The sequence below is a fragment of the Limulus polyphemus genome, unplaced genomic scaffold, assembly GCF_000517525.1.
Source record: "Limulus polyphemus unplaced genomic scaffold, Limulus_polyphemus-2.1.2 Scaffold1089, whole genome shotgun sequence".
NCBI lineage: Eukaryota > Metazoa > Arthropoda > Merostomata > Xiphosura > Limulidae > Limulus > Limulus polyphemus.
Window position 1 is genome coordinate 134,583 of NW_013666699.1, and position 12,414 is coordinate 146,996.

Genomic DNA, 12,414 nt, shown 5'->3' on the forward strand with positions numbered 1-12,414 from the left:
AGAATAAAAATAGTTTTTTCATCTTATAGTTGTCACATTTCATTTACATAACCCTTGAACTATCTAAATTAATAAGAAAATGTTTTCAGTAAAATTATATTTTAGCTGTTTTTTCTACACCCTAACACTATATGGGCTCAGTCTATTTGACTGGCTTTGTAATTATTGTAAAAAATAAATTTAAACTACCCTTCTTCTTTCAAGAATGATTGCATATTAAAACAAAAAAAATACAGTTATTTACTCCAAACAGCCTCAAACGTGTGATAGTTTAAATATGTTTTTATTTAGTTTTATTGTTTCTGTTAGCATTATCTAACTACCATGAACAGCAGTAAATCACACAATGTGAATGTGGGTAGTTTAAGGTAAACAGAATTTCAGGTTATTTCACACAACATTTAATTACATATGTTTTTCCTGCAATTCGCAAAGCAAAAAATATATTTAGCATTCAGGAGTGGGGACCTTTTGCTCTTCATTAACCCTAAATGTTTCTAAGATGGTTATCCCAAAAAATTATCCATGTAGCTTTCATATATGCATCTTAAAACAATAATTTATACAGTAAAACTGAATGCCCCAAAGTAATTAGAACTTATCTGGCTTTCTAGCTGACCAGTAAAAAGGTTTAAAATTTTTCATTACTTACAGAGCTATAATTTGGTCTTCACTCAGTAAAATCTGCTTGAGAAAATGGTGACTTTTAATGAAATAAATTAATATAAAGACTTCATAATCGTGCACTTGAGAAAATGGCCTTTCCATGTTTATAAACATGTATGTTTGATAAGTAAGTATGAGTAAATAAGTAATTTCAAAAACATGAAGAGGTGTAACTTCTATTGTGTGTGTGTGTAGCAAATTTATTGATATATCAGAACATAAAGATGGTGGGAGGTTCTTATTTTAAATTTTAGCCTGTCAATGTTTATAGTTGCTGTATCTGATTGATGTACATTGTGAAACCTTTGTAAGGGAAGAAAGAAAATCTAAAATGGAATTCAGAACATAGAGGCATCATGTGACATATAGAAGATAAGATTGAGAATTTATTTAATTATTTCATTTTTAAAGTAAGAAATCAAAAGTTATATAATATTAGAATTTGAATTATGATCTATGTTTTGATGCTATGTTTATTGACTTGTATTGATAATAAAGTTATTTACATTTTGAACATAACTCTAAAAATTGTTACATACATTTTGACCCACATTTGTGTATATATGGTTAAAAGGAACTTACAGACTGTGTAGATAAAACATTCAATTATGGCAGAGAAAATAATAATGTAGTTTAGTATTTAAATGATTATTGTTTACCCATCTACCACATAAACTCCAACTCTTAAAGTAACAAAAGAGAGGCTTGTAAATAAAACATACTTAAAAATCACCTGAAATGAATGCCTCTAAAACACTAGAATAAACATAAGTAAATTTTAAAAACTTACCTGTTGACTTCAGGGAAGGTTTTATTTTACATTCACTCTACAGTGAAAGCTAAATTATAATAATTAACACGGCCATTTTACTTTTTCTATATTTATTATAGTATTTATATGATATATCCACTTAGTATTGTGTTTTATTAAACTTTTCACTCTAATAATTTTGAGAATTATATAACATTATCTTCTTTCTTTCTTTTTTTTGTTATTATTAAATTCAGCTTGCAGTGCAGTTAGTTTTTAATATAATTAGGGTTGTCACTAATGTTTAGAGTATGGGAAGATTAAAATAAAAGAAGGGTCCTACCTTAGTTGGAGTAATTTCCTTCATAGGAGTACCAGGAGCCAAAATTCTATATTGGAAATTTTTGTTGTTTTCTTTTAGCAATTCAAAAAGAAACTGGTGTATTCTGATAGATTTTCAGTTGTTTTTCTCAGGGGTAATTATTGGTTTCCTGTAGTAAACTAACAAACCAGAATTTCTTAGCACAATGATATTTACTGCAGAAAATATACTACATGTTTTGACAGTACCTTGGCCTGTTTTCTTCAGGTGTGACACAAAAATAAACATGCAACTTTAAATTTTGTATAGAAAGACTATGTTAAGTGAGAATACAAGGTTCATAGATCAAAGGAATGTCACGTGAGAGTATTGAACAAGCGAGTTTTATAACTTAAAGAAATTGTAGGACTGGTCAAGCATAGGAAAGAATACTAAGTGAATAAATAAATCACGTTCTGTTATAATTTCATTATATTTTATGCATTCATGTTGCTTTTTTATTTTTGGGTTGATCTGGATGAGTAATTTTATCCTAAAGTATCCTATGACCAGTTTTGAATTGGTGACAAGTTAGGGCAGAGTTTTCTGATCCTCCTCTACATGTAGAATGGTAGTTTTTTCAAAATATTTGTCCCCCCCCCCAATAGAGTATTTATCAAACTTAAAGATAAAACTTTCTACAAAAATTCTAGTCTTTCCCTTATCAGTATCAAAAAATATGACAAGATTAATTTACCCCCTTTTTTTGTTTGAAATTACTAACGAAATAAACTGTTCTTTGGTAACTTAAAACCTGCTATATAAACAATACTTAAACTTTTCACAATATAAAGGTATCTCATGTGACTGTGATAATAAATATACTGAATTGATTGACTGTTTTATAGTTAAGCACAAAGCTCTGACCACCATAAGTATCGAAACCTGGTTTCTGGTGATACAAGTCCACAGACATACCACTTTTTTTATATTTGGGTTAAAATAGCACTACATTGTTTAAACAATTCATTTCAGCTTGTAGATCCTATTTTTTAATACAAAAATGTATAACAATTTATTAAGGTAAGATAAACAAAAAATCTTTGTGACATGATTTGGTTTTTTGTGAGGTGGAAATAGAATAGTTTTTTGCATACACTAGTAATAATTTTATCATTTATTTACATTAACATCAAAAAGGGGAGATAACTTTCAGATCATACTCCATAAGTGAAAATTATGACATTCAGTCTCATCTTATTTACAAATTAAAAAAAAATTGATAGACTATTTGTTCCATGTTGTAACCAGACTTCCAGTTTTTAAATATGTAAATTTACGTACAAAAAGTTTCTTCAATAATGGACATGTAGAGTTCACTAAGGCATCACACAAATCATAGAATTTAGTACACAAATTTTTAGTACTGGTAAACCTAGAAAATTATAGTTTTTATAACAATGTTCTGTACCCTTGTGCTTATCTCAATTTCTCAAAAAATTACCTCAAGAAAATATGGCTTGTAAGATCAGAAATATGTTTATTTGGGAATAGTGATTATTAAAAAAGTGAAATAAATAAATTTAAGATTAAGTATAGTAAAATAAAGTGTCATAAACCTAACTGCTGTTTGTGAAACATTCAAATAGTTGCCATTATAGACATTATAAATAATTAGAGCTGAACGATTAACTTAATTAATCGATATAATAAATTATTTATAAGCATCACTTTACAAAATTCTAGGTTATTGATGAAAAGAAAAAGTCAGTGAGTTGTGATGCCTTCTTTAAAAATTACTCTATTCCAATGATGGAAACAAGACATTTAGCATATAAGTTGAGACAGTCTACATGCTGATTTTGATTGTACAATTAACATTAATCCTTATAGAAAATTAATAATTGAGGTATCAAACACACTTAACATCCAGTTGTGACTGAATTAAGCACTTATGCTTTGCTGTTATATCTCGGCCACAGACACTTGAATTTTCTACTGTACAGGAATTTAATCGAACTTGACCTCTGTGGTACACTAAATTGTTCATCAACAGACAAAGTTATTGATGGAGTTTTTGAAAGGTCAGGAACAGTTTCATTGACTAAGCTGACCATAGTAACTGAATGAAAACTTAAGATGAACAGTTGAGAAATCTGTGCTGGAGAAGAAAAGATTATGACTATGTGAATATATGGAATTTAAGCTAAGAAATTATTATTGTATTAGCCAAACAGTTCTCGGCTTGGAAGAAGCCACTTGTAACAAATATGGTCTGATATCATAACCTGTGTGCTGTGTTGATAGCACATCATTATGACATTTAATGGCTGTGATTAGTATTACACACTTTTTTGTCCAATATCTTATATTTTGCTAAATATTCCACAGTCTTATTATTTTATTACCTGTTGATCTGATACGTATACTGCATACGTAAGCAGACAAAATGAACTACCTGTAATTTTATAATAAATAATAGACTAGGCATATAACAAGTGATTGCCCATTGGCATTATATAGTGAAGGGGGACATTTCTAGGCACAAAAATACTGATTAAAAGTTACATAAACTGCAGAATTTTTAAAATGTTCTTGCATATTCCAGGCTAGAAGATTAAGAGTATAATTTCAGTTTTATGTCTGCACAAGTATTGAGTTTTCTTTCAGTCCAACATCACAACTCATCATCTGGTGTTCATCTACAACAGCCAATAAGAAATGCTGTTTTATGTTTAGTATTATGTGTGCATGTCTTATTTGTCATCAAGGTAGCAGTATATTTTCAAGACTTTTTGTCTCTTTACTGATAAAATGAGCCAAATGCAAAATAAATATTGACATATTTAATAATTTGTTAGTTTGTTGAAATTTCTAAATAGAAACACTCAGCACTTCTTTCATTAATGGTTATATTCTTCATCATTCCAATGAAATATTAGAATTTTATAACACAATTACAAATTGTGTACTTTTTTGCTAACTTTTTATGATCATTATGAAAGATTTTTTTTTCTCCTCCACATATAAAATAATTGTATTGTACAGTTTGATTTGGTGTTTATAGTGTTATCTTGTATCTATATTTGATCAATGTATTTTTTTTATAAGCATCCTGGAATTTTTCAAATTGTTTTCCTGGATACTCGTGGACAAAATTTTTTTTGGAAGCATGGAAATCTTATTTATACAAACTATTACTTATAGTAGTTAATTAAATGACATTGGTGAAATATATGTTCTGTTAAGTCAGAAAAATATAGCATTGTCTTCATGATAATCCTACTACAGCTTTCTGTAAAGTTCTTACAAGGTATATTTGTACAGATGTTCTCACACTTTTGTTAGAAATTTCAGTGTGAATGATTAGTTGTTAAAAATTTATTTTCATTCAAAATTATGAACTATTTTTATATTATTAATTTCTGGGGCTTTTTTTCCTAAGATGTTTAAAGCATTCCAGTTGCATGATGCTAAAATCTTTCTAAAGTTACATGTGTAGTGTTTTAAGAATTTAAAATGATAATAAGTATAAAAGTATAGTAATTCTGAAGAGTAGACCTGATTCAAAAGTTTATAATGAATGTTGAAGGTGAAACTTCTGTATACTTGGGTTTAAACTAATGTATATAAACACATGCAAGAGAAGTGCTTACAGTTTATCTGCCTGTCAGGTATAATATTTGAAACTGGTGTTATTCCATTTTCATTACATAAGACGTTTCAAGTTGTGTCTCATTTTCTTTACACAGAAGAGGTACTGGTGCTTTTACTGACTGCCAAGTGAAAACAGAAGAAGGAGAAACGAAAACTACATACAGTTTCAGAGAAACAGACAACCGTTTGAACAGGATGAAACAACAGGCAAAATCTGTAGAGGCTGCAAAGAAAACCAAAAGCAGTGTTTCACTTGGTAAGTGGCATTACTCTTGTAAAAGTAAAAATAAAATCTAAAATGACTTTGCTGCCATTTCTCTCTTTTATTTTTCTGTGTCTTATGTTTTCTCGGGAAAAATGTGTGTATGTAGTTTTAATTGACTGCTAAAACATAATTACAGAAAGAATCTCTAACAAGAAATTCTCTGGTTTTAGGAGGTATTAATTTGAAAAAATGTAGAGCTTCAGCTCAATTTTAATATTACTTTCAATAATAGTAGCAATAAATATCATTGGACATTGTTTTGTATATTTCGTTATTGTATTAACAAATCTTCAAACTGTTTCTCTTTTTTTATCTAAACCATGCTTCCATTATAAGAAAGCCAAAATATTAATTGTAGATTATGTTATTAACATCGCTTCATCAAAGCAAAAGAAATACGTGTAGTTAAAACAATGTGTAAAGCCATTAAATTATGTTCTTTGATGGGTTTTTTTTTTGTGCTAAATCTAAAACTTTTCTAAAAACTGCTCGAAATAAAATAATTCTAGTTTTAGTTATTTAATGCTCTACAAGACTTTGTGGTAGTAAAACAAATTGTTTAAATTTATTACATTAAAAAAAAGGAGATAAAGAAAATGTTTAGAAAAATTCTTGTATCTCCCATTCTCATAATGTAAAAATTGAATTATTCTGTTAGATGTCAAGTGAATGTTTTTCTTAACTATATATATGGGTGTATAACTCAGTCTTAAGAAATTTTCAAGGTCAAACAATTAGTTCCAATCTCCCAACTTCAAATTTTTGGTACTAGTATTTAAAAAAACAGCTTAGGTAGAAAATAAAACTTTATAAATCCAGATTTGACTTTTTTAATCATTTATATATATATATATTGATTTACTGTATTTAGTTTCAGTTCCTCTACTATTCTGTTGACTTTCTTCTAGCTCTTTTCCTAGTTAAACTAAGGTTGAATCCATAGAAGCATCATGTCACACATTTAATAGTTTGTTTGTTTTTTCAGTTTTGTAGCTGTCAAAGCATTGAGTTTTACATTTTTGATGTGTTTGTCTATTGGTTTTCTCTTTTTCTGAGGTTATTGTATAAGTCTACTAATGATTTTTCTTTTGGTTTTTAAGAATCTAGAGTTGACAGTAAGCTCCAGCACTCCACACTGAAGGAACTTCGTAAGAAAGGCCTCACCCATTATGATGCTCAACTCTTACTTTCACGTGGTTACAAATTCAAAGACCCTAGAGTTGTCCTTTCACCAAGAAAAAATACAACTCGATCTCACCAGAAGTTTTCGGGTGAAAATGGAATTTATTATAAAAACTTTCACATCCAATCAGATAAACCTGAAAGAGAGTGTTATAATTACCAACATAAACAGAAATATTGTAATTTTGAAACTGATCTTGAAAATTATAGCATTTGTTTAGACCACCCTCATCAATACAGTTTTGAAAGCATTGCTCCAGTGAATGAAATGAAAGAGAAACTGAGTGGAAAGCTGAGAGAAAACCATGCTTGTTTTATAAGTACAGATTTTTCTGAGTGCAAAACTTTACTTACAGAAAACATTGTTAGTCTTTCTTCTTCATTGTTAACTGAGCAGGAACAGAAAGAATCAAAATTTTCATCAGAAAGGCATCATAACAGCAAGTTATGTAACAACATTGAATCCGAGGACATACCTGAAAATGAAAAGAATGGTTTATGTGCCATTGAAAATCTGGAAAAAAATCATTTCTCTAATAATGTCAACGAATATGAAGAAGCTGTTTCCAAACTCTCCATTTTGGAAAAACGAAATGGACTTGTGTGTTTGAAACAAACTGAGCACTTCTTTGAGCATTCAAATTCCAAAGTAGAAACAAATCTCAATAATTTATGCAAAAGAATCAAACGTGAAGCTTCAAAAGGTTCAGATTATATCAATACCGCTTCTAATGAGAGTCCAAAAGATACATCATTGTCAAAGGTAAATACTAGAAGACACTCTGTATATCCTTCAGTGGATTATTTGGATGAAGAATCATTTAGTAGCATATCATCTTCTAGTAGTATTCAAGAAAACAAATCACATAAACTCAAGACATTTGGAGGTTTACCTATGAATTCCATGTACAAAAAGATGAATGACAACTTATCCACATCTAACGAAGGTTCTTTATCGTTGCCTTCAAAAAATATCCAGGAACACAAGAATAAAATCTGCAAGTTGGATGCTTCTGTAGGGACAGACCTTCAGGTTTTGGACTCGGTAGTTCAGGTGGGAGACGATGCAGTCAAAGCAGGTTTTGTTAGTTTAAAACCAGGCGAATCTGCAAATAGTGAGTCGGCTAATGATTATTGTAATGACAAACAGCAACTTGGGAAACATAAGGCAATTCTACAGCAAGTTCAAAGACATCCAACTCGAAATAAATGTGGTATCTCAACAAGATTGAGATCATGGGAAAGGAGAAATTGTCACAGTGTTTCATCTGATACAGACTCTGAACTTTCATATCTATCAGAACTATCAGTCATTCCCAAAAGATATTCTGTTTCTCAAGATTCAGAGGCTCTTAATTATAAACATTCTGAAAAACTTGGACAAATGATGGAACAAACAACTCTAGATAATCTTGTAGATCTTAGTTCATCAAGTACTGACCAAAGAATAACACGATCTGTTACAAAAAATTGTAATTTTAACTTAAATCAGAATTCAAATAATGGCTTGGAGAATATTTTCATTGATGAGTTCAGTTGGGTTCCTTCTGATTTAGACTCAGTTCATATTGGTGAAGAACACAGTGAACAATTAAAATGGTTAAAAGACGAAAATCTAGTGTGTGTTGAAAAAAGTAAAAACAGAATAGTCAGCCCAATATAGTGACTAAAAAAGTAATTCTTCAAAAATTAGATAGAACTACCTGTAAAAACCAGTGTGTACTAACACCATCATCAAACTCGTATACACTGCCTCCTAATAAATATGTTGATACGACTTCAGATATTTCAGAAAACAAAATTCCAATTCAAAACATTACTACAAATTTGAACAGTAAGAACAAATTTGAAAGTGGCAATAAACATTTGCCAAAACTCAATGAGCAGTTGATTTCAAATAAATTTAAGGAAGCTTTACTCATAGGTTGTAGTAAACACTCACTTCTTAGAGAATACTTAGAGAAATCATCTAGTTTGAAACAAGATAATCTCTCAAGTTATTTTCCAACTAGAAAAGGAGCTGGGTTTGTGTCTTCAGATTCTATTCATTGTGTAAAAGAAAATAAGAATTTGTTGCTTTCTACAGAATGTATGAACAATGAGAGTATTGCATCTAGGTTAAGAGGGCCTTCAGGAAGACTGAAGAAAGAAAAAAATGAGTCTAGTTTAAATACATTGTATGGAGTGTCTAACAGTCAGCAACTCAATGAAATAGAGACTAATCAACTCAATAATTGCATCCAAAACCTAGACTTTTTATCAAAGAACTGTACCTTGGAGCAACCATTGGTCAACAAAACATGTCATTATAATCAATATAATGGTATAGATCTTGGTAAAAAAAATAAACAAATCCAATCTAATGGAATTGGTTTTACACAAAAACCATTGAAAAATGTCAACCAAAATTTGTTAAGAAGTTCATTTGATGTAAATCATAATGGTAAGCAAGAAATGGAAGCAAACAACTGGGCACTAGCTGATGTTGCAGAAAGTGGTGTTAAAAATGGAAGTGGAAGAAATTCTTTTATTAACCTAGATCATGTACAGTGCAAAAGAAAACGGAGGCACTATAGAATGAATGAAAGTAACAACAGTAATGACAAGTCAAACAGCTGCCAGTCTTCTTCTGAAGGCTGTTTGAAATTGACAATTAGAGTAAAAAGAAATCCAATCATTGAAGAACATATTTCTGTCAATAAAACAGAACTCTCTTCTTATTCTGTAAAACAAAACATGGTGTATGAAATCCTTCCTAGGAGTAGTAGAGATAACCAATGGGGCTCACCATCAACCTTCACAAAGAAGAAGAAGAAAAAGAAACACAAACAAAAGAAGAAAAAGAAAACAAAAGAAAGGAAATACAAAAAGTCACACATGGCATTACCTTCATCAGAAGTTAAATTGTGCTCTGATGATGATGGTAGTACTAATCATTTGTGTGTATCAAGTGGTTGTAAATTTCACAGTGGTTCTTTTTTCTCATCATCATCATCTTTAATAGTGTCCCCACGGAAACCTGGTACAAAAAGATTTAAACTTATTTTAGGAAATGATTCAATTAATATTGACATTCCTTCAACAAAAATCAGGAAGTGTGATTAACGAGTCTTTAATTACTTTGTCCAATTAACCCTACAGACTAGATCTCACTTTTCTTTATTCTAAAGTGTATTGCTACTGAAAGTAATGTTGCCATCTGTACAGATTTTTGTAAATTGTTACAGTATTTAATATTTCATCAGTCTGTGTGAGGTGGTTCTCTGTTAATGAAACAGCACTGCCACATTGTTCCTTACTGCAGAAGTATGGTAAAATGTTATAGATGGTATTTATGAATAATAGAGTTGTTTGTAAGTAAATCAAAGAAAATCATGCTTTCATTTTCCACATATCTGTACAAAATGTATGTAAATGTGTGTGTGTGTGTGTGATAAGTTGCATTGTTCAGAACAGGAGTTGGATTATTTTATTTTCTGTTCTATAAAGTAATTTTGATATTGAGTATAGGATTGTAAATAATGTCTTTTTTCCTTTTTTTTTTCTTACATGATTTTAATTTTCATTAGTTTATTTCACAAACTTTTTCCTTTTGAGAAGAAGCAAAGTATTTTGATAAATAAAACTGAAACATCAATAAAATTTAGTGAAAGATGACCAGTTTTAATGCAGTTTTTCAATACATTCACTTAATTAAAATAGTGGTTCCCAAACTTTTTGGTTTGAGCTCTGGCTGAGAGCCCCACTTAATTATGTTTAATAATAACCACTCTGAAGTACTACTTTATTTTCATCACAATTTGTTTTTTGAAAAACGTTGTAGTCGTATATATTATAATAAATAAAATTATCGGTCTAAGTATTACTTGTCCAGTGTCAGGGAAAGTTTAAAGAGAGTATTTCTACACATGATAAGCCCGTCTTTGCAAACCCAGTTTGGGAACCACTGAGGAATAACATTATATTGTATATACATTCAGTAAAACTATGGGTTGATAGAATAAACATTTTAATGTAAAAAGTATCTCAAAAAGTTGGGGAATATTGGACTTAATGAAACGATTTGGTGTATCATAACTCCATCTTGAATAAAATTGCAATTCATTGTCAATTTTCATGTAGCATTACTCCAAATTGGGAATTATAAACCTATACCGTGTATCACGACTCCATCCTGAGGCAAATAGTTCTTGTTTAACTATTGTAGCCTGTCTCCAAGTTGAAGTATATTGGTAATGGTGAACTGATGTGGTGCATCAAGGCTTCATTCAGAAAAATTGTTCTTGTTTAACTAATGTCATAAAGCACAACTCCAAGTTGGGAAGTATTAATAATAGTATACTGATTTGGTGTATTACGACTTCAGGTTGGGGAATGTTAGTCAAATTATATCAATCTTGATGATAATTTTTCGTATTCAAGTATTATGACATAGCAAGTTTTAAGGTTGGAGAATAGTCTTTGTGAACTTCTGGTATATCATGACACCATCTTGAGAAAATTGTTTTTGTTTAAATAATGTAAGTAGCATAACTGCAAGATGAGAAATATTGATAAAGGTGAACTGATCTGGTGTATCATGACTACATCTTGTGCAAAACTGTTCTTTCGTAACCAACGCCAGGTGGCATGACTCACAGTTATGGAATAGTAGTGTGTCACGAGTTTATTTTAAGAAAAATTGTTTTTGTTCAAGTAATGTCATGTAGCATGATCTCATTTTGGGAAATAGTAACAGTGATTCAGTCTGGTACATCATTACTCCATCTTGAGAAATATTGTATTTTTTGAGTAATGTCATGCATCAGGTCTCCAAATTTGGAAATATCAGTCATAAAGAACCACTAGTTAATTAACACTCCATATTTAGAAAAATTCTCTTAACTAATTTCATGCAGCATGACTCCAAAGTTGGAATATCAACCATAGTGAATTAATGTAGTGTGTCATGACTTCATCTTAAGGAAAGCTTTTCGTGTTTAAATATTATCATGTAACATGATTCCTGGTTTGGGAAAAGTCGTGGTAAATTGATCCAACATCACGTATCCATCTCGAGGAAAATTGTTATTGTTTTAATTAATGTCACGTAGAAGGACTGTAGTTATGAAATATCGATCATGGTGAACCAATGTGTTGTATTACGACTCCATTTTAAGAAAAAATAATAATTGTTCAAATAATATCATGTAGCACGATTACAGGTTAGAAAATATTGGTCAAGGTGAGCAATTCTGGTTTATCACGACTTCTGAAGAAAATTGCTGTTATTTGACTAATATCACTTAGCGCAATTCCAAGCTGGGGAATACTGGTCATAGTGAATCGATGTTTTGTATAATAATTCCATCTTAAGGAAAACTGCTCTTGTTTAATTAGTCATTTAGCATGATTCCACTTTGGTGAATATTCATCATGGCGAATTGGTGTTAAGCGTTTCTTAAGGAAAAGTGTTTTTTTTTTTATTAGTAAATATTAAGTAGCACGAGTCAAAAATGGAAAATATTAATCATGGTGAGCTGCTTTTATATATATATCACAACCCCCATTTAGAGGAAAATTCCTTCTTCTTAACTTATGTGATGTTTGGGA

General features: G+C 30.1%; 1 protein-coding gene across 1 annotated transcript in view; it reads left to right on the top strand.

The window, feature by feature from the left end:
* The window catches only part of LOC106462074 (histone-lysine N-methyltransferase KMT5B-B-like), a 47,946-nt gene extending 38,080 nt beyond the window's left edge, over window positions 1-9,866 (top strand). Inside the window, exons 8-10 of the mRNA XM_022389210.1 lie at window positions 938-1,005; window positions 5,471-5,631; window positions 6,741-9,866. Coding sequence (XP_022244918.1) covers window positions 938-1,005; window positions 5,471-5,631; window positions 6,741-8,485 — 1,974 coding nt within the window. The 3' untranslated portion in view covers window positions 8,486-9,866. The remainder of the gene's footprint in view (window positions 1-937; window positions 1,006-5,470; window positions 5,632-6,740) is intronic.
* Window positions 9,867-12,414: the final 2,548 nt, after the last annotated feature.